Source organism: Melanerpes formicivorus, unplaced genomic scaffold, assembly GCF_026170545.1.
Source record: "Melanerpes formicivorus ecotype bairdi unplaced genomic scaffold, bMelFor1.0.p_v2 SCAF_137, whole genome shotgun sequence".
Taxonomy (NCBI): Eukaryota; Metazoa; Chordata; class Aves; order Piciformes; family Picidae; genus Melanerpes; species Melanerpes formicivorus.
In genome coordinates, this window is record NW_027142489.1 from 604222 (window position 1) to 626355 (window position 22134).

The following is a 22134-nucleotide window of genomic DNA, read 5'->3' on the forward strand; positions in this document are numbered from 1 at the left end:
CTCAGGATGAACCCCAGAGCTGCCAGGGCTGGCAGAGACCCCAAGGCTCAGCCAGCTCCAAGCCCCTGCCATGGGCAGGGACACCTCACACCACAGCAGGTTGCTCACAGCCACCTCCAGCCTGGCTGCAAACACCTCCAGGCATCAGCAGGAGGCTTCCACCACCTCCCTGGGCAGCCTGGGCCAGGCTCTCACCACCCTCCTGCCCAACAACTTCTTCCTCACAGCCAATCTCCAGCTCCCCACTTCTCCTTTTGCTCCAGCCCCCCCAGGCCTGTCCCTCCCTGGCACCTTCCAAAGTCCCTCCCCAGCTTTCCTGCAGCCCCCTGAAGCCCCTGGAAGGCCACCAGAAGGTCTCCCTGGAGCCTTCTCCTCTCCAGCCTGCACAACCCCAACTCTCTCAGTCTCCCTCAGCTGATGAAACAGCATCAGCTGAGACCAGGGGCAATGCATTCTCACCTCATCACCCACAGCCTGCAGGCTGGAACCCCTTCTCTGGGCTGAAGAGCTTCATTAAAGATATCTTTGACTTGGTGAGGAGAGGCTGAGAGCCCCTTGGGGGGTGCAGTGTGCAGAGGAGAAGGCTGAGAGGGATCTGAGCAATGTCTCTCCAGAGCTGAGGGCTGGGGGGCAGGAAGGGAGGCACAGGGACAGCCTCTGCTCACTGTGCCCTGGGGGAGCACAAGAGGCAAGGGCTGGAAACTGCAGCCCAGGAGCTTCCAGCTCAGCAGGAGGAAGAACTTCTTGGCTGGGAGGCTGCCAGAGGCCTGGAGCAGGCTGCCCAGAGAGGGTGTGGAGTCTCCTGCTCTGGAGCCTTCCCAGCCCTGGCTGGATGTGTTCCTGTGCCCCCTGGGCTGGGCTCTGTGCTCCTGCTCTGGCAGGGGCTGGCACTGGGAGCTCTTTGGAGGTCCCTTCCTGCCCCTGGCACCCTGGCAGCTGTGATTCTAATGACTTGCAGCAGCACTCTTGAAACAGCTGGCAGTTGCTCTTCTGCTGGGGGCTTGAATGCTTCCCTGCTTCCCTGTTCCCAGCCCTCCCCCTCTGTGAGACACAACTTTGTACCTGGAGCCCAGCAGTTGCTTTTTGCCCCCCAGAACATTTTGGTGGCTCTTCCCATCCTTACTCTGGCTCCCTGTTGCCAGCCTTGTGCTGACACCTGCCAAGTGAAGCACAGCAGAGGCTGGCAGGAGGAGGACAGATGCAGTTCTGATGCCAGCACCCCGAGGCTGCCAGGCTCTGCCACCCTTCCCAGGCCATCAGCCACATGCCCTCCTCTCCTGCAGATTGCATAATGCCTCCAAGAACTTGGCTTATCAGTTCAACTTTGCCCTGCCTGCAAACAGGGAAGCTGTTTGTCAGAGCTGTGCTGTGCTGCCCTGCCAGGACAGCCTCATAAAGCTTTTATTGCAGGAGCCCCCAGCACGATGTTCACCCTGGCTCCAAGGAGGGAAGGAGCAGCTGAACAGCACAGCACAGCACTGCTCAGCCACAGCAGCAGCAGGAGAGGTCTTGCTGATTGTTGTGCTGATGTAAAGGAAGATCTCCAGAGGTCCCCTTCCAGCCCCTGCCCTCCTCCTGTGACCTGGAGCCCTGGGTTGTTTCCCCTCCTCCTGCCAGGCAGGGCCTGCAGAGAGCTGCAGTTGTGTTTTGCAACCAGCCCAGCTCTGGGGGGTGCAGACTCCAGGATGCTCAGCAGAAAGAGAGGCAGCTCCCTGCTTCAGAGGAGAGGATTCCTGCTCTTCACTCCAGCAGCAGGCCTAACTTGGCTCTGGGACAAGCTCTGCTGCAGGACTCGGTCTGAAGTCCCAAGCAAGGCAGCAGGAACTGGATCCAGCCAGCCCCGGGGAGAGGCAGAGCAGGACTGGGGCAGGGAGAAGGTGAGAGAGGAAAGTGCCAGCTAAGAGAAGGCATGCAGGAGGGGAAAGGGACAGGCAGCCTCATCACAAACACAGCCTGTGACCACAAAAACATGCCCCCAGCCAAGTTCCCAGCTGCATCCTCAGGGCTGGCTCCCAGCCCCTGCAGGCTGGCAAGGTGAGGAGCAAAGGTGACCCAGGGCTGGCAAAGGCTTTGAACAAGAGGCTGGGAAGTGTAGCCAGACCCCAGCCTGCCCCAGAGCTCAGTCCCACAGCAGACACAGTGCCCACACAGCCAGCAGCAGCTCCCTCATCTGAAGCCCAGTCACAAACTGCCTGTGGTAGGAGGAAACCCTCAGGATCATCCAGCCCAGCCTCCAAGCCAGCACTAAACCACGGCCCCAAGCACCAGCTCTACAGGCCACTGAAATACCTCCAGGCCTGGGGACTCCACCACCTCCCTGGGCAGCCTCTGCCAGGCCCTGACCCCTCTGCCACCAAAGACATTTTGCCTCCTCTCCAACCTCAGCCTCCCCTGGCACAACTTCAGGCCAGTTCCTCTCTTTCTATCACCTGAGCCTGGGGAGCAGAGCCCAAACCCAACCTCCCTGCAGCCTCCTCTCAGGGAGCTGTAGAGCAATGAGGTCTCCCTCAGCCTCCTCTGCTCCACACTGAACAAAACCCAGTTCCATCAGTTCCAACTCCTCTCTGTCCATCAGCTCACTGGAGGGCAGAGGGGACAGAGTCCTCACTGGCCATCATCCACTGAAGAGGCTTCACCCTGGTGACTCCTCAGCTTCACACTGATCTCCAGTTTAGGGTCACCTGTCCTGTGCACCCCAACATCTGGCCTGAAACTGTGCCAGGGGAGGCTGAGGCTGGAGAGGAGGAAAAGTTTCTTTGCTGCCAGAGTGGTCAGGGCCTGGCAGAGGCTGCCCAGGGAGGTGGTGGAGTCCCCAGGCCTGGAGGTGTTCAGGAAATCTATGGCCATGGTTTGATGGCCCTGGGGGGGTTGGGCTGCTGCTTGGCCTGGATGATCTCAGAGGGCTTTTCCAACCCAAACCCTTCCATGATCTGCCAGAGCCCTGCTGTGAAACCTCCCAGAGCAGGGAATGGTCTGTGCTGAGGCCAAGGGAAAAAGCAACAAACCAAACCAACCTCAAAGCAAAACTCACTGACCCAAGAGGAAACCTGAGCCCCAAACACCTTTTGCTTCCCTTTGCCCCTGGAGAAAGACTAAAGCAGGCTGGAGTCAGGATGAGGAGGAAGCCTCAGCTCCAGCACACACCCAGGGAGCGCTGCAGGGAAGGAGGGAGAGGACAGAGGCTTGTGTCAGGCTAACACCGAGAGCAAAGCCTGCACAGAGAGGCAGGGCAGCACATCACCAAGCAGCACCTCAAGCCCACTTCCATCCCACGAGCCAGTGTGTGCTTGTTGAGCTCCGGAAGTGGCTTTGCTGCTTCAGGAACACTTAATACCTGCTCGGCCCAGCCCAGCGCCGCGGCCGCCCCAGCCCCGCTGCCTGTGCTGGACAGCACGAGGCAGCAGCCAGCTCCTGCCTGTCGCTCAGCACCTCCCTCTGGCCGGCTGCAAGCACCAGCAGGCCTCCAGCAAGGAGCTGCACGGCAAGGTGCAGAGCCAGCAGGTGCTTTAGGGAGGTGGTGGCGAGCTCAGCCAGGATCCGGGAGCGCCGGTCCCACGGCACTGGCAGCCTGGCCTGGGGCAAAGCCAGCAGGGCAGCAGGAGCAGGGCAGCAGGAGCGGGGCGGCAGGAGGGGGGCAGCAGGAGGGGGGCGGCAGGAGGGGGGCGGCAGGAGCGGGGCGGCAGGAGCGGGGCGGCGGGAGGGGGGCGGCGGGAGGGGGGCGGCGGGAGGGGGGCGGGGCGGCAGGAGCGGGGGTGGCAGGAGGGGGGCGGCAGGAGCGGGGCGGCAGGAGCGGGGCGGCAGGAGCAGGGCGGCAGGGCGGCAGGAGGGGGGGCGGCGGCAGCGGGACGGCAGGAGGAGCGGGGCAGCAGGAGCGGGGCGGCAGGAGCGGGGCGGCAGGAGCGGGGCGGCAGGGCGGCAGGAGCGGGGCGGCAGGGCGGCAGGAGCGGGGCGGCAGGAGCGGGGCGGCAGGAGCGGGGCGGCAGGAGCGGGGCGGCAGGGCAGCGGGGCGGCAGGAGCGGGGCGGCAGGGCAGCGGGGCGGCAGGAGCGGGGCGGCAGGAGCGGGGCAGCGGGGCGGCAGGAGCGGGGCGGCAGGAGCGGGGCAGCGGGGCGGCAGGAGCGGGGCGGCAGGAGGGGGGCGGCAGGAGCGGGGCAGCAGGAGCGGGGCGGCAGGGCAGCGGGGCGGCAGGGCGACAGGAGCGGGGCGGCGGGGCAGCAGGAGCGGGGCGGCAGGAGCGGGGCGGCAGGAGCGGGGCGGTGGGGCGGCAGGAGCGGGGCGGCAGGAGCGGGGCGGTGGGGCAGCAGGAGCGGGGCGGCAGCAGCGGGGCGGCAGCAGCGGGGCGGCAGGGCAGCGGGGCGGCAGGAGGGGGGCGGCAGGAGGGGGGCGGCAGGAGGGGGGCGGCAGGAGGGGGGCGGCAGGGCGGCAGGAGCGGGGCGGCAGGAGCGGGGCGGCAGGAGCGGGGCGGTGGGGCGGCAGGAGCAGGGCGGCAGGAGCAGGGCGACGGGAGCGGGGCGGCGGGAGGGGGGCGGCAGGAGGGGGGCGGCAGGAGGGGGGCAGCAGGAGGGGGGCGGGGCGGCGGGAGCGGGGTGGCAGGAGGGGGGCGGCAGGAGCGGGGCGGCAGGAGCGGGGCGGCAGGAGCGGGGCGGCGGGGCGGCGGGGCGGCAGGAGCGGGGCGGCAGGGCGGCAGGAGGGGGGCGGCGGCAGCGGGACGGCAGGAGGAGCGGGGCAGCAGGAGCGGGGCGGCAGGAGCGGGGCGGCAGGGCGGCAGGAGCTGGGCGGCAGGAGCGGGGCGGCAGCAGCGGGGCGGCAGCAGCGGGGGCGGCAGCAGCGGGGCGGTGGGGCGGCAGGAGCGGGGCGGCAGCAGCGGGGCGGCAGGAGCGGGGCGGCAGGAGCGGGGCGGCAGCAGCGGGGCGGCAGCAGCGGGGCGGTGGGGCGGCAGGAGCGGGGCGGCAGCAGCGGGGCGGCAGCAGCGGGGGCGGCAGGGCAGTGGGGCGGCAGGAGGGGGGCGGCAGGAGGGGGGCGGCAGGAGGGGGGCGGCAGGAGCGGGGCGGCAGGGCGGCAGGAGCGGGGCGGCAGGAGCGGGGCGGCAGGAGCGGGGCGGTGGGGCGGCAGGAGCAGGGCGGCAGGAGCAGGGCGGCAGGAGCGGGGCGGCAGGAGCGGGGCGGCAGCGGCGGGGCGGCAGCGGCGGGGCGGCAGCGGCGGGGCGGCAGCGGCGGGGCGGCAGGAGCGGGGCGGCAGGGCGGCAGGAGCGGGGCGGCAGGAGCGGGGCGGTGGGGCGGCAGGAGCGGGGCGGCAGCAGCGGGGCGGCAGCAGCGGGGCGGCAGCAGCGGGGCGGCAGGGCGGCAGGAGTGGGGCGGCAGGAGCGGGGCGGCAGGAGCGGGGCGGCAGGAGGGGGGCGGCAGGAGCGGGGCGGCAGGAGGGGGGCGGCAGGAGCAGGGCGGTAGGAGCGGGGCGGCGGGGCGGCAGGAGCGGGGCGGCGGGGCGGCAGGAGCGGGGCGGCAGGAGCGGGGCGGCAAGGCGGCAGGAGCGGGGCGGCAGGGCAGCGGGGCGGCAGGAGCGGGGCGGCAGGAGCGGGGCGGCAGGAGCGGGGCGGCAGCAGCGGCAGCAGCGGCAGCAGCGGCAGCAGCGGGGCGGCAGCAGCGGGGCGGCAGGGCGGCAGCAGCGGGGCGGCAGCAGCGGGGCGGCAGGAGAGGGGCGGCAGCAGCGGGGGCGGCAGCAGCGGGGCGGCGGCAGGAGCGGGGCGGCAGGGCGGCAGGGCGGCAGGAGCGGGGCGGTGGGGCGGCAGGAGCGGGGCGGCGGGGCAGCGGGGGCGGCGGGGCGGCAGGAGCGGGGCGGCGGGGCGGCAGGAGCGGGGCGGTGGGGCGGCAGGAGCGGGGCGGCGGGGCGGCAGGGCAGCAGGAGAGGGGCGGCAGCAGCGGGGCGGCAGCAGCGGAGCGGCGGCAGGAGCGGGGCGGCAGGGCAGCGGGGCAGGGACTGTGCCCCTGAACTCAAACCCTGGTGAGGCCACAGCTTAGACTCATGGAATCGCTGAGGTTGAAAAAGACCTCCAGGATCATCAAGCCCAACCATTAACCCTACTCTACCAAGCCACAGCCACTGCATCTGCACAGCTCTTAAACCCCTCTGGGCATGGGGACTCCACCACCTCCCTGGGCAGCCTGGGCCAGAGCCTCACAACCCTTTTCCTACTGCCCAGCCTAACGCTCCCCTGGTGCAGCTGGAGGCCTTTCCCTCTTGTTCTCCTCTAGTTCCTTGGGAGCAGAGGCCAAGCCCCACCAGCAACTGCTCCCAGGTGGTTTTTCACATCAGAGCCTTCCATGGGGTCAATGCTGTGGGAGTTTGCTTGCAAGCAGCCACTGTGGACATCAACCAGGTTCAGACATGCCCAGAAAATACTTTGATTGATGAAAAGCCTTCAGGCAGCCCTCCCCCAGCTCCCTCACTCTGCTGCAGCACCCTGCTCAGGTCTGGTTGCCACAGGACAGTGAGGGCCTGGAGGGTGCTCAGAGAAGAGCAGTAAGGCTGCCAAGGAGAGCACCACACAGAGAGCAGCTGAGGGAGCTGGGAGGTGCTCAGCCTGCAGGACAGAGGGCTGAGGGGAGGCCTCCTTCTCTTCCTGACAGTGAGGCTGGTGTTGGCCTCTTCTCCCAAGTAACCAGTGACAGGATGAGAGGAAAGAGCCTGAAGCTGTGCCAGGGGAGGGTTAGCTGGAGATCAGGGACCATCTCTTTGCTGCCAGAGTGGTCAGGGCTTGGTAGAGGCTGCTCAGGGAGGTGGTGGAGTGCCCATGCCTGGAGGTGCTCACAAAATGCATGGGTATGGCCCTTGGGGTTGGGTTACAGCTGGACATGATGACCTCAAAGGTCTCTTCCAACCTTAATGATTCCAAGCTGGGCTCATCCTTACCACTACACCCAGGGGCAGAGGCTGACAAGCTGCAGGCTCACACGCAGCCCCCCAAAAGCCACAAGGGGAAGTGGGCCAACTTCTGCAGTGCTTTGGTGCCAACAGCACAGCACTTGCAGAGGAGAGCTCCTGGAGCAGATGGGAGGCAGGAGAGAGTCAGCACAGCGCCAGGAGGAGCACAGCAGGACAAACCAAGCCCGTGCTGGGCAGGGATTGCGGGAGGCAGCCCTTGCCCCGGGGCTGCTGCACCCTTGAGGCACTTCTGCTCTTGCCCCCGACCCTAAGCTCAGAGCAGTCAACTGCTGCCCACCTCCGGGGGTGCCCAGCCCGGCCCTAGCCTGCACCTGGGGCCAGGCAGCCACGGGGCTGGAGCGCCACCTTCCGGCAAGTCCCTGCCAGCGCCGCCCCCTCTGCCCGCGGCTGGGGAGCAAGTGCACACCACGGGAGGCCTCCCCCTGCTGCCCCAGGGCCACCACCGCACCCTCCCCTGCTGCTGCTCCTCCCCGCGGCCTCACCTGGCTCATGAGATGCTCGGAAGAGAGAGGAGAAACGATGCGAAGGGCAGAGGGGCCTGGGGCAAGCAGAGGGGACAGGGGCTACAGCTGCTGCAGGGGGCTGGCAGGAGGGGGCAGCCAGGCTCTCAGCAGTGATACCCAGTGACAGGCCAGGGGCCATGGACTAATTCAGCACAGCAAAGTCCTTCTCAACTGCGAGGGTGCTGGGCCCTGGAGCAGGCTGCCCACAGAGGCTGGGGAGTCTCCTTCTCCACAGATCTTCAAACCCCCTCCCTGGATGTGCTCCTGTGGGGCCTGCCCTAAGGGCTCCTGCTTTGCAGAGGGGTTGGATTCAATGAGCTCTGGAGGTTCCTTCCAAGCCTTAGGGTCTGTGCTCCCCAGACCTCCTGAGCAATGTGCCCTGAGTCAAGATCTGAGCACCTTCCAGAAGCACAGCAGCCACCCTTGGGGCAGCTCCCAGTCAGCCCAGAGGTGCAGCAGGCCACTCACAAAGCAGAGACTGACTGACTGTAGATGCTTGATCCAGCCCCTGGCACCAGCCACCTGCCCACTCTCAGGGAGGTGGTGCCTGAGGGCCTCCAGCAGTTCTAAGATGGTCACAAATCATAGAATCAAAGAGTGGAAAAGGCCTTCAAGGCCATCAGGTCCAGCTCAGCCCTGCCAACTCTCCACTACACCACAGCCCTCAGCACCACTTCTAAAGAGCTTTGAAAACCCTCCAGGGATGACTCCACCACTGCCCTGTGCAGCCTGGTCCAGGGCTTCCTTCTTTCAAGGGAGAAACTGTTCCTCATGTCCAGCCTAAGCCTTCCCTGGAGCTCCTTGAGGCCATTTCCCCTTATCCTGTCACTTGTTAGTAGGAAGAAGAGCCCAAGCCCCCCCTGGCTCCAGCCCCCTCTCAGGGAACTGCAGAGAGCAAGGAGGTCTCCCTCAGCCTCCTCTGCTCCAGGCTCAACACCCCCAGGTCCCTCAGCTGCTCCTCCCTCCCCAGCCCTGCTCTCCAGCCCCTTCCCCAGCTTGGTTGCCCTTCCCTGGACACTCTCCAGCCCCTCAGTGTCCTTCCTGGAGCGAGGAGCCCGAAGCTGAGCTGAGGATGTGCTGTGTGGCTCACCATGGGGGTCTGCACAGAGGCAGCAGGGAGCCCCAGAGCTGACCTGTGCCACAGACACTCACTGCCACTCTAAGCCAGGCACAGGATGTCAGAGGTTGGAAGTGGCCTCTGGAGATCTTGGAGTCCACCACCTCCTGCAACCCCCACTGAGTGTTCAACCCTCCATTCCCAACCCAGTTCCCCCCTCCCATGACAGCCCCATCCCTGGAGATGCTCAGGGGGAGGCCTGGCAAGGCTCTGGGCAGCCTGATCTAGGTGAGGATGCCCCTGCTGACTGCAGGGAGGGGTTGGGTGGCCTCTGGAGGTCCCCAGCCCATTCTGTGGCCTCCAGCTCTCCCCATGCAGACAGCAGCCTCACTCAAAGCTTTCCACAGCCTTCTCCCAGTTTCTTTTCCAGCTCAGCCTGGGAAGTTTAGCACAGGAACACATTCAAGTTGAAAACAATTTCTCCTCCTGACCACCTGCTGCCTCTCTTGCCTGGAGCTGTCTCCCAGGAGTCATCCTGCCCATTTCCTGCTCAAGTTTCATTAACCACCCTACAAGAAAGGAGTGGGAAATAGCCAGGCTGAGAAGGCAGAGACAAACTGCCCCATTATGCCCTCCTGAGTGCCTGGAGGGGAAGAGGAACTGTCACAGGCTGGGTGACACAGCACCTCTGTGTGCACAGCCACAACCCCCCCAGCACTGTCCCCATCCTCTGGCTGAACACCTTCCAGAGAAGGGCAATGAGGCTGGGAGGGGGCTGGGGCACAGCCCTGTGAGGAGAGGCTGAGGGAGCTGGGGTTGCTTAGCCTGCAGAAGAGGAGGCTCAGGGGAGACCTTCTTGCTCTCTCCAACTCCCTGCAAGGAGGTTGCAGCCAGGTGGGGGTTGGGCTCTTCTCCCAGGCACCAGAACAAGAGGACACAGTCTCAAGCTGTGCCAGGGGAGGTTTGGGCTGGAGGTGAGGAGAAAGTTCTTTTGGCCCTTGGGATGTGCTGCCCAGGGGGGTGGTGGAGTCCCCACCCCTGGGGGTGTTCAGGAGGGGACTGGATGTGGCACCTGGAGCCATGGTTGAGCAGTCAGGAGGTGCTGGGTGCCAGGTTGGACTGGATGAGCTCTGAGGTCTTTTCCAACCTGGCTGATTCTATGATCTCTATGATGTTGCCCACACAAGCCTGGGTTAGAGGAGGGCTACTGGCACAAGGATGTGCTGCCAGCCTCTGAACAGGGCTGCTCTCCAGTTCCAGCTCTTTGGGATCTGCATGGAAGGCTTCACACTGCCAGCAGGACAGGAACCCCTGAAACTTCTGCCCCCAGCCCAAGCCAAGACCTACCATAACCCATGGGACAGCTTCAGAGAACAAAGCAGAGCCTGAAAGGCAATCCAAGAAACCACATCTGGCCCTTCTGTTCACCCAGTCCCAGCCTGGGACCCCCAGAGAGCATCCAGCACAAGCCCCTGCCCCAGCAGGGCACCCCCAGCACAGTGCCCAGGGGGGTTGGAAGCTCTCCACACCAGGAGGCTCCACAACCCCCCTGGGCAGCCTGCTCCAGGCCTCCAGCAGCCTCACACCAAACAACTTTCTCCTCCTGGGTGCCAGTCTGTGCCCTCTGCCCCTTGGCTGTCCCTGAGCACCCCTGAGCAGAGTATGGAGAGCCTTCAAGAGCCTTCCTCCAGGCAGCACTACACAGTGGCATTACAGCAAACCTTGTGGTCAAAAGGCAAAAGAGACAAGGCCAACTCAAGGACAGACCATCCTGTGCTGAGTGGGACCAAGACAGCACAACCAAGCTGAGGGAGGGTCTGGAGAACAGGGCTGGGGAGGGAGGAGCAGCTGAGGGAGCTGGGGTGGTTCAGCCTGGAGCAGAGGAGGCTGAGGGAGGACCTTCTGGCTCCCTAGAGCTCCCTGAAAGGAGGCTGGAGCCAGGTAGGGCTTGGCCCCAGTTGGAGAAGTGAGATGAGAGGAAATGGCCTCAAGCTGCTGCAGGGAAGGTTTAAGTTGGGCATTAGAAAAAGCTTCACTGAAAAGGTTCTCAGAGCCTGGCCCAGGCTGCCCAGGGAGGAGGCTGAATCCCCACCCCTGCAGGCATGTGAAAGAGGCAGAGCTGTGGTGCTGAGGGCCATGGTTGAGCACCAGGCTTGGTGGAGTTAGAGGCTATCCAGTGGACTCCACCATCTTGAAGGTCTCTGAGTGTGTGACTCTGCCATCTACAAGAGGAGATCATGCAGCAGGCAGGAGACACTGACCTCTGGCACAGTCATACCACTGTCAGGGCTGGAGGGGAGCTCAGGGCTCAGCCAGCTCCAGCCCCCTGCCATGGGCAGGGACACATCCCACCACAGCAGGGTGCTCAGGGCCCCATGTTTAATCACAGAGAACTCATCCCAGGCAGAGAGAAAGCAGCAGAAGAGGATCAGAGTTACGTCAAGCTGAGGGCAAAACCCCACTTGTAAAGTTAACTCACACAAAGAGCTGCCAAGAAGCAGCCTGGCAGATGACAAGAGGTGGTTAAGGGCCTCTGCACCACTCCAGCTGATGCAGACAGCCAGCAAAGGTCACCAGAATGGGTGGCAACAAGAAACTGGATTCCCACAGCCCCTCCCAGCCTGCCTACCAAGCCATGCCCTGGGCAAGGAGGGCAGGCATGGCCTGAGCCCCTGCACTGCATCTCTGCCACACTCTGGGGTTTCAAGCAGGACAGTCAGGCAACAGCAAAGGGATGAAGTCTGCAAGTTCCTCCTGGGCCCTGCCCACACTCCCGTCTCTAAAGAGGTGTGGCACAGGAGAGAGCACTCTCTGTGCTAGCTGTGATGCTGCCTTCTCAGAGGGGCAGGCTACAGTCATGTCCTACTAAACCAGAATGTCCAGGAGGCATCTCCCTGCTGCTGAGAGGAGGCCTCTGGCTGTGCAGGCTGAGCCCAGGCCAGCTTCAGCTCCATGCTTCAGATGCAAGCTTGCACAACTCAGCTCCCACCAAGCCTGGTGACTTCCATTTGGCTCCTGACTCAAGCAGGGAAGCAGAGGCTGTGCAGAGCTCCAGCAGAAGCAAGCTCTGGCATTTCAGGCTCTTCACATCAGCTGGACCTGCTGTGGGATCACACACACACAACCCCACCCCCATGCACTGACACACAGGCTGAGGCTGCTGCAGCCCCCCCTGCCCCCCAGCCCCCTGCAGCCACCCTGCCCCCTCTTCTCCTGCTGCCATTTGTTGGATCCCACTGAGCTGGCTGAGAAAAACAAATCCAAGATTAACCCCCAAAGAGTGTGTGTGGGGGGGAAGTAGTTCAGTTTTTGGCCAGCTCCACTCCCTGATCACAGCACCACAGCACTTGAGAGGCTGGAAGGGACCTCAAGAGATCATCAAGTCCAAGCCCCCTGCCAAAGCAGGTCAGAGGAGGGGCTGCAGCCCCTGGGGGTGGCAGGGGCAAGATGAGAGCAGCCCTGCTGAGGGCAGGGAGCAGCTGTCCTGCAGATACAGGGATCACACCTCAAAGCCCCAGGAACATCTGCCCCAAGGGCCAAGAGCAAATGGCAGCTCCAGTGGAGGCTGAGCCTGTCCTGCGCCGCAGGGCGGCCGAGCAGCCGTGCCAAGGAAGCATCCACAGGCTGCTGGCTGGAGCCCTGCAGCCTCCACCAGCTGCACTCAGGAGCGTGGAGAGCTGGTGTGAGGGCCCTGGGGGGGCAGTAGGGCCGCCCAGGGGCAGCTGGCACTCACGTGATGAAGTCCAGGAAGCTGGCCAGGGGCTCGTAGGCGTGGTTGCGCATGTGGCGGAACTCCACCACCATCTTCTCCTTCAGCTTGTCGTCTATCACCGAGACACTGAGGGGGGAGGCCTCATTGGCCAGGAAGTTGCCATAGTCTGTGCTCTGCAGGTGCAGCTTCAAGTCTGCAAAGGAAAGGACAGGCTCAGGGAGTAATAAAAACCCCCACAGCATCCCCTTGGTGGGAGAAGGCCTTCAGGACCAGGGGCTCGCAGCTCCACCCCAGCGCCGCCATGGCCCCATCCGACCATGGCCCCATCCGACCATGGCACCCAGCACCACATCCACACAGCTCTGAAACCCCTCCAGGGATGGGCATGACTGCACCATGCCCTGAGCAGCCTGCCACAGGACTTCCTTCTTCCCTTGTGTCCAAGCCAAACCTGCCCTGGTGCGACTTGTGGCTGTTTCCTCTTGGCCCCACCTGGCTCCAGCCTCGTTCCAGGGAGCTGCACACAGCCAGGTGGCCTCCCCTCAGCCTCACTTTCTCCAGACCAAACACCCCCACTTACTTCAGCTGCTCCTCAGCAGACCCTTCAGCAGCTTGGGGGTCCTGTACTGGTCCCATTCAGCACAGGGCCTCAATGTCCTTCTCGCAGTGAGGGCCCCAAAACTGGATCCAGCACACAAGGTGCAGCCTTAGCAGTGCTGAGCTCGGGAGGACAGCCTCTCCCCTGCTCCTGCTTGGCACACTGTCACCCATCCAGGCCAGAAGGTTGGAGCACCTCTGCCATAAGCACAGGCTGAGGGAGCTGGGGCTGTGCAGCCTGGAGAGGAGAAGGCTCCAGGGGGACCTCAGAGCTGCTGCCAGGACCTGAAGGGAGCCTGCGGGAAGGCTGCAGAAGGACTTTTCCTAAGGCTGTCTAGAGCCAGGCCAAGGGGGAAGGGTTTGAAGCTGAGGCAGAGCAGGGTCAGAGTGGAGCTGAGGAAGAGGTTCTTCAGCATGAGGGTGGTGGGACTGGAATGGGTTGCCCTGGGAGGCTGTGGATGCCTCCTCCCCAGAAGTGTTCAGAGCCATAGGTGAGACACTGAGCAGCTGAGTCTGGCTGAGAAGTGTCCCTGCCTGCAGCATGGGGAGTGGAGTAGGTGATCCTTAAGGTCCCTTTCAACCTGAGCCATCCTCTGTGATGCTGCTGGCCTTGCTGCAGCTCCACTCCCAGCTCTGAGGCTGTCCCCTCGCTCTCAGGGGATGCTAGAGATGCAGTGAGACAAGCAGCAGAGTCTGCTGCACAAGCCCCTTCCAGGAGGTCAGGGCTGGATCCCGCCCAGCCCACAGCCACACAGCCCCAGGCTGTGTCTTGCAGCCTTTCCCTCTGAGCAAGCTCCCCTGAGCTCCTTGGCTGGAGCATTTTGTCCTGCCCCCTCCCAGCTCCGCAGCACAAGAGCCAGCACATCCTGGTGTTGCAACTGGAGTAAGGGCCATGTTTATATAACACTTGGCACTGCCTGCTGCAGGGGCAGGCCAGCCCCAAACTGCAGGCCCTGCGCTCTCCTGAGCCTCCCAGCAGCCAAGCAGGCAGAACAGGATGTGTTTTCACAACCCTGGACCAGATTTCCAAGCCCTGACTCAAGGCATCCCACGGTGCAGCGAGAGCCTGAGAGGAGCCTGCGCTCCTGAAGCCCCTGGGCCACTCCCCCAGCCTGGGCTGAGGGCTTTGGGGAGCCCTCAGCAGGGACTGCTCACACTGCAGCCTCCCAGCAGGCAGGGGCTCATCTCGTGGTTCCACAGCCGCCCTGCCAGCTGAGCTGGCCCAGCACCACTCGGACCAGTAAGAGGATCCACTGCTGAGCAAGCCCCAAGCTCTCCAAAAGTTCAAGTCCCCACTTCCTAATGCGAGTTCAGGCTGACCTGCAGCTGTCCTCTGGCAGCAGCCTCAGCAGCAGGGGCGGCTGCCAGAGATCCCACACGCTGCAGGCCGAGGAGAGGCTGCCTGCCCTGCTCCAGGGGGGAGCCCTGCTGCTGCAGGGGGGAGCCCTGCTCCAGAGGGGAGCCCTGCTCGAGAGGGGAGCCCTGCTGTTCCAGAGGGGAGCCCTGCTCCAGAGGGGGGGAGCCCTGATGCTCATGGGGGGGAGCCCTGCCCCTCCAGATCAGCTCCTTGGGATGCTAAGAGCAGCAGCCCAAGGCCTCAGCCCAGTGCCTGCTGCTGGCAGGGGGTTTGCCCACCTTGGCATTGCCCCCAGCACTCCATGCATTGAAAGAGGCAGAGGGAGCCAGCCTTGGGCCAGGGAGCACTTGGATGACCACAGCACTTCCATTCTCTCCCCTCCCCTGCCAAAGCCAGCGAGTCCTGGCCAGGTCACAGCCTGTCAGAGGCACAGATTCCTTCTGGTGAGTGTCCAAGCCAGGGAGCAATGGGGATGACCACACCACGGGCTTGCAAGTCAGCTCCTTCCAGCTCTCAGATCAGCCCTCTGGTTTTACTGAGGGTAAACACAACCAAAGCTCAGCACCACACCTCAACACTCCAGATGGCATTTTCTTCAAGGACTTCAGGTCCACAGGGACAAGAGGATCATCTCCTGCAAGTGTGCTTGGCCACAACAAGAGACTGAGTCATTAGAACCAGAGACTGGTTTGGGTTGGAAGGGACCTTAAAGGTCATCTAGTTCCAAGCCCTCTGCCATGGGCAGGGACCCCTCCTGCTAGACCATGCTGGTCAAGGCCTCATCCAACCTGGCTTTGAACACTTCCAGGCTTGGAGCCTCCACAGCTTCTCTGGGAAGCCTGGTCCAGTGCCTCCCCACCCTCAAGGCAAGAATTTCCACCTCCTGCCTCATCTAAATCCAGCTTCTGCCAGCCTGAAGCCCTCAGCCCTTGTCCTGTCACTCCATGCCTTTGTAAAGGGTACCTCTCCAGCTCCCCTGTGGGCCCTCTTCAAGCATTGCAAGGCTGCTAGGTCTCCCTGGAGCCTTCTCTTCTCCAGGCTGCCCAAGCCCAACTCTCTCAGCCTGGCCTCACAGCAGAGCCCTTCCAGCCCTGCCAGCACTGCTGTGGCCTCCTGCAGGGCCTCCAGCAGGTCCCTGTCTGTGCTGAGGGCTCCAGAGCTGCCCCAGCCCTGCAGGGGGGTCTGAGCAGAGGGGCAGAATGCCCTCCCTGCCCCTGCTGCCCCAGCAGACAGGGCTGATTGCTCAGTGGCCTTTCAGCCATCTGGCAGTGACCACAGGCTGCCCGGTAAGCCCTGCTCAGACAGAGTGCCCCAGGGTGCCAGCAGCCCCCTGCCTGCTCCCAGCATGCTGCTGGAACTGCACTGCAGAGGGGGAGTCGGGGTAGGGGCTCTGGCACGGGCAGGGAGGGCTGAGCCTGCGGCTGCCTGCAGGGATCAGCGTTAACAGCTCCCGAGCCCGGCAGCCCCTTCCCAGCCCGGCAGCCCCTCCCGAGCCCTTAGCTGCTGCGACCCCAGGGGCCGGATGCAGACATCAAAGGCTGCTTGGCCACCTCCCGGCCCCAGGCACACAGCAGCTCGGCCCCACCGCTCCCCCGGGCAGGCTGCAGGCATGCTGCAGTCCCTGCTGCTCAGCTTGCTGCTGCTTGGAGCCACCTCGGATGCTCCTCCAGCTGCTTCTCTGGAACCTCACCCAAGCAGCACCCAGAGAGCCTTTACACCCTCAGCAGGGTCGCTGATGGCACCAAGCTGTGCGGTGCAGCAGACAGCTGGAGGGAAGGGATCCATCCAGAGGGACCTGGGCAGGCTGGGGGGAAGGGATCTATCCAGAGGGACCTGGGCAGGCTGGGGGGAAGGGATCTATCCAGAGGGACCTGGACAGGCTGGAGGGAAGGGATCCATCCAGAGGGACCTGGACAGGCTGGAGGGAAGGGATCCAGCCAGAGGGACCTGGGCAGGCTGGGGGGAAGGGATCCATCCAGAGGGACCTGGACAGGCTGGAGGGAAGGGATCCATCCAGAGGGACCTGGACAGGCTGGAGGGAAGGGATCCAGCCAGAGGGACCTGGACAGGCTGGAGGGAAGGGATCCAGCCAGAGGGACCTGGACAGGCTGGAGGGAAGGGATCCAGCCAGAGGGACCTGGACAGGCTGGAGGGAAGGGATCCATCCAGAGGGACCTGGACAGGCTGGAGGGAAGGGATCCATCCAGAGGGACCTGGACAGGCTGGAGGGAAGGGATCCATCCAGAGGGACCTGGACAGGCTGGAGGGAAGGGATCCATCCAGAGGGACCTGGACAGGCTGGAGGGAAGGGATCCATCCAGAGGGACCTGGACAGGCTGGAGAGGTGGGCACAAGCCAACCTCAGGAGGTTCAACAAGACCAAGGGCAGGGTCCTGCAGCTGGGGGGAGGCAACCCCAGGCACAAATCCAGGCTGGGCAGGGACTGGCTGGAAAGCAGCCCTGAGGAGAGAGCCTTGGGGGTGCTGGGGGAGGAGAAGCTCACCAGGAGCTCTCAGTGTGCACTTGCAGCCCAGAAAGCCAACCAGAGCCTGGGCTGCAGCAGGAGAAGTGTGGCCAGCAGGGCAAGGGAGGTGATCCTCCCCCTCTGCTCAGCTCTGGGGAGACCCCACCTGGAGTCCTGCCTCCAGTTCTGGAGCCTCTATGGCAAGAGGGATCTGGAGGTGCTGGAAGGTGTCCAGAGAAGGGCCAGGAGGATGAGCAGAGGGCTGGAGCTGCTCTGCTGTGAGGACAGACTGAAGGAGTTGGGACTGTTCAGTCTGGAGAGGAGAAGGCTCCCAGGTGACCTCATTGTGGCCTTCCAGGATCTGAAGGGGGCTCCAGGAAGGCTGGGGAGGGACTGCTCAGGATCTCAGGCAGTGATAGGACTAGGGGGAATGGAATGGAGCTGGAGATGGGGAGATTGAGGCTGGAGGGGAGGAGGAAGTTCTTCCCCATGAGAGTGGTGAAGGCCTGGAATGGGTTGTGCAGGGAGGTGGTTGGGGCCCTGTCCCTGGAGGTGTTTAAGGCCAGGCTGGATGAGGCTCTGGGCAGCCTGATCTAGTGTGGGGTGTCCCTGCCCATGGCAGGGGGGTTGGAACTGACTGACCCTTGTGGTCCCTTCCAACCCTGACTGATACTATGATGCTATTCCCTGCAGGATGTAAGCCCCTCCCCATGGCTGCACTCCCCTGGCAGCCTGCTGCCACCTTTCTTCTGAGCTGGGCACAGAGCAGCAGCCTTATGCCATCAGTGCCTCACCTCCAGCCCTTCAACTCGGTGTTTGGGATGCCCTCAGCACCAACCAGCAGCCTGTGCCTCCAGCCCAGCTCTCCCCAGGCATGAATCCACCTCCCTCAGAGTTTTACACCCAGCATGGTCAGGCCTTGCCTCCTTTAGGAGCCCCTCAGCCAAACTGCCCAAAATGTGACCTGCTGCATCCCCAGCAAGCTGCACCCCTGCACCTCCCCTTTCACCCCCCTCCAGAAGCACAAAGTCAGGGCTGGGACCTCAGGAGTGCAGTGAACTAACAAGGCATCAGCCAGCCCCTGGAGAGAAGCAGAGGGGAAGAGGGCAGGAAGCAGGCTCACACTGCAGGAGCTGACAGCAGAGGAAAAACAAGCCCAAAGCACTGCCAGAGCCCCTACCTGCCAGGGAGCCCAGACACCAGCTCCTCCTGACCCAAACAAGGCCTGCAGCTGCACCACTGAGCAGAGGATGACCTCAGCTGCTGCTTGGAGTTTAGCTGGGAGAAGGCATGGAGCAGCTCTCTGCCTGCTGCAGGAGGCCAGGACAAACAGCAGAGAGCCTCTGCTGAACCCTGCAGGGAGCCAGAGACCGCAGGGTTTGTTTGCTACCAGGATGCAGAAGCCAGGGAAGTGCCACCCTGCTGCCAGGGAGCAATGTTTGCCTTCAGCTCCTTGTAGCAGCACAGCTCAGCAGCCAGCCACCCTCACTGCTGATACAGGAGGAGACAGCACAAAGCCCCAGAAGCAGCAGGGCAGCCTTCTGGCCACTCTGTGCTGCTGCCCCAGCAGCCACAGGGCAGGAATGGCCTGGTCTGTACCCTCCTGCCCTGCTCTCACTGCTCTCTCCAGGAGCTTTCCTGGATGGCAAAGGGGCACAGCTCTCTCCAGCCCCAGCAAGGCTCAGCTCTTCACAAAGGGCTCCTAGGTGTCAGGAGACAGAGGGCATCATTGCTGTGCTCCCCAAAGGTCCCTACCACATCATGGCTTGGATTCAGACTGACCAGGCTGCCCAGGGGGGTGGTGGAAGCTCCTCCATCCCTGGAGGTGTTTGCAGCCAGGCTGGAGGTGGCTGTGAGCAACCTGCTGTGGGGTGAGGTGTCCCTGCCCATGGCAGGGGCTTGGAGCTGCCTGAGCCTTGGGGTCCCTGCCAGCCCTGGCAGCTCTGGGATGGATCCAAGCATGGCCACACCTCAGGACCATTCCTTGCTTGGCTGTACAAAGGCATCACACAACCATGAAGGCTGGAAGAGACCTTTAAGGTCCTTGAGTCCAGCCACAAACCCAGCCCTGCCAGGGCAGCTCTGCACCACACCTACAGGGCTTGGAAACCTCTCCAGGGACAGGAACCCCAGCCCTGCCTTGGGCAGCCCACTCCAGGGCTCCTGGGTCTTTTGGGGAAGAAACTGTTGCTCATGCCCAGCCTAAACCTCCCCTAGAGCAACTTGAGGCCATCTCCTCCTGTCTGCTGCGTGCTCCCTGGGAGAAGAGACCAACCCTGCTCAAGGCTCCAGCCTCCTTTCAGGGAGGTGGAGAGAGCCAGAAGGTCTCCCCCCAGAGCCTCCTTTTCTCCAGTCTGAGCAACTCTCAGCTGCTCCTCACAAGAGTTGTGCTCTGAACCCTTCCCCAGCTTTGCTGCCCTCCTCTGGGCATGCTCCAGCCCCTCAGGGACACAACTGTGCCCAGGATGCACGGTACAGCCTCCCCAGTACCCAGTACCGAGGTGCAATCCCTGCCCTGCTCCTCTGGCCACACCATTGCTGATGCAGGCCAGGCTGCTGGTGCCCTTCGTGGCCACCTGGGCAGAGCCTGGATCATCTTCAGCCTCTGCCAACCACCATTCCCAGGTCCCTCTCTGCCAAGCAGCTTCCAGACACTCTGCCTCCAGCCTGGAGTGCTCATGGGGTTGATGTGGCTCCAGAGCAGGATCTGGCCCTTAGCTGGCTGCACAGGAAAGGCTCAGTCCCACTCCTCCCAGAGCCAGCAGAGCACAGGGAGCTCACAGGGAGCTCCACCATGCACCAGGGTGCCAGAAGCACTCTTAAGGGTGGTCTGCAGCCCTGGAAGCAGTGCAACTTCCCCACACAAGAGAGGACACAGTGTCCACGTAGTCAAGATGTGAGAGGAGCCCAGCTCCAGCCAGACTCCAGACTCACAGTGACCAGACAGGCACAGGAACTGCAGCACAGCCTCCCCCAGGCTCCTCCCAGCAGAGAGGTGCTGAGAACACTCTGTAACACCAAAGGAGGCCCCTGGGGGAGGGAAGAAACCCAAACAGCCCTGGGACTGTGAGGACAAAGGCAGACTGCACTCAGCAGAAGGCAGATGCAGAGGACAGGCTCCACAACTTCTCACCTTGGTTTGCTGGCCATGGTGGTGCTTGGGGCATGGCCAGAGGCTGTCATCACCCAGCTGCCAGGGCAGGCAGGGACCCCAGGGCTCAGCCAGCTCCAAGCCCCTGCCATGGGCAGGGACACCTCACCCCACAGCAGCTTGCTCACAGCCACCTCCAGCCTGGCTGCAAACACCTCCAGGCATCAGCAGGAGGCTTCCACCACCTCCCTGGGCAGCCTGGGCCAGGCTCTCACCACCCTCCAGGGGAAGATCTTGGAGGCCTTTTCCAGCTGTAAGAGTTCTATGATTCTGTGACCTATCTGTTGGGCCAAGAGCCCACAGCACTGCTCAGGCCTTTGCTGCAATGGGTGTAGCTCTCCTGTGCTCAGACAAGGGGAAGACAGACACACTTCACCTCTCCTCTGTGTGGAGAAGGAGGGAAGAGGAGGGAGTAGGAGGAAAAGTGGACAGGAAGGCTTGAGCAATTCACTCCTGAGGCTGCCTGTCTCTGAGGAGACCAATTGTGGCCTTCCAGGAGCTGCAGGAGAGCTGGGGAGGGACTTTGGAGGGTGCCAGGGAGGGACAGGACTGGGGGGGCTGGAGCAAAAGGAGAAGTGGGGAGCTGGAGATTGGCTGTGAGGAAGAAGTTGTTGGGCAGGAGGGTGGTGAGAGCCTGGCCCAGGCTGCCCAGGGAGGTGGTGGAAGCCTCCTGCTGATGCCTGGAGGTGTTTGCAGCCAGGCTGGAGGTGGCTGTGAGCAAGCTGCTGTGGTGTGAGTTGTCCCTGCCCATGGCAGGGGCTTGGAGCTAGCTGAGCCCTGGGCTCCCTGCCAGCCCTGGCAGTTCCATGAAAGCAGAACTCCCCTCTGGGCAGCAGAGGCTACAGACAGCAGACCTGGAAATGCTCCTCAGGACTCAAACCCAACCTGCCCAGCCTTGGTTTATTCACCAGCCTCCAGGCCTGCCTCAGCAGCTCAGTGCTCACTACACATTGCCACAGAAGTGCCTGTGGCAGAGCAGGGCACATGTGAGAGTGCCACTGTGCAGAGCACCATGCCCTGCACCAGGCAGCCTAGCACAAGTGTCCCCTGCTTGCTTCAAGCTCCTTGGCTTTGCTCTTGAGGTCACTGCAGCCTGGGGACCCAACTGAGGAGGTAAAAGAGAGCTGCAGGCTTAGAAACCCTTTCTTCCTAACAGAGGCACACTCATTGCTCTGCTCCTAGCCACCTTTGCCTCCAAGCACACCTTGGGCCTACTCTCCTCTCCACCAAGCTGATGGGACCCCACACCACCACAGCAAAACAGAGAGGCCAAGAGCTGTCACAGGCCAAGGCCAGAGCAGAGAGAGACTGCAGGCTGAGAGGCACAAAGAAAGCACAAGAAACCCTTGAGGGGTGATGAGACTATCTGCACAGACAGCTTGAGCCAAAGGCAGGACAGACCTCCTCCCTCCGTCTCCACATCAAACACAGAGGCCCTCAGCTGATCCAGCTGCAGGTGGAGAGGCACCAGCACCCACCATGCCCATCACCTCTTCAACACTGGCAGGCCATGACTCAGTGTTTCCTACACTGTGGCAGCAGGAGGAACATCAGCACTGAAAGGCTTCTGAGCCCTGTCTTGGAGGTAAAGTAGCTGCTGTTTCTAAAGGAGATGATCTGTGCACCCTCCAGGCTCCCTGAGCCTCCTGCAGAGCAGCAGCAAAGCCTGCTACAACCTCCTGTCCCACAACAAACTCTGCCCACCTGCCCCAGCAGCAGTTTGCTCTCCAGAGATCACACAATCCCAGACTGGTTTGGGTTGCCAGGGACCTTGCAAGGTCATCTACTCACCCCCACCCCTGCAGTCAGCAGGGTCATCTACAGCCAGAGCAGGCTGCTCACAGCCCCACACGACAGGACCTGGAATGGCTGCAGCCCTGGGGCAGCTCCCACCCCCCTGGGCAGCCTGGGCCAGGCTCTCCCCACCCTCAGGCTCCAACATTTCTCCTTCTCTCCACTCTCAATTTCCCTCTTCCAGTTCAAACCATCCCCCCTTGGCCTGCAGGGAAGGCCCTGCTCAGAAGCCTGTCCCCAGCTTGCTCAGGGGCCCTCATGATGACAGTAGAGCTCCAACAGCCTCCCCCAGCTTCCAGGAGCTGGGGCCAGCTCACCATCCTCTGACAGCAGCAGTCTGAGCAGCCAAGCGGCCTGCTTGGCCAAGAGAGCTTCCACTGCAGAACAGAGCAATGCTCCCAGCAGGCGAGCGGGGGGAAGCAGCTCCAGGTCCTTCACTGACATCTGCTGTCAGAAGCAGGAACTGGAGACAGGGAGGGCCAGGTGGGTCCCAAGGATAACCCAGCAGAGGGGGGGGAGCGCAGGAGGGGGGGGGGGGAGCAGGAGGGGGGGGGGCGCAGG

General features: G+C 63.3%; 1 protein-coding gene across 1 annotated transcript in view; it reads right to left on the bottom strand.

Annotated features, from left to right (window-relative positions):
* ATP6V0D1 (ATPase H+ transporting V0 subunit d1) overlaps window positions 1-22134 on the bottom strand; it is a 51333-nt gene that overhangs the window by 23270 nt on the left and 5929 nt on the right. The window contains exon 2 of the mRNA XM_068168415.1: window positions 12232-12403. Coding sequence (XP_068024516.1) covers window positions 12232-12403 — 172 coding nt within the window. The remainder of the gene's footprint in view (window positions 1-12231; window positions 12404-22134) is intronic.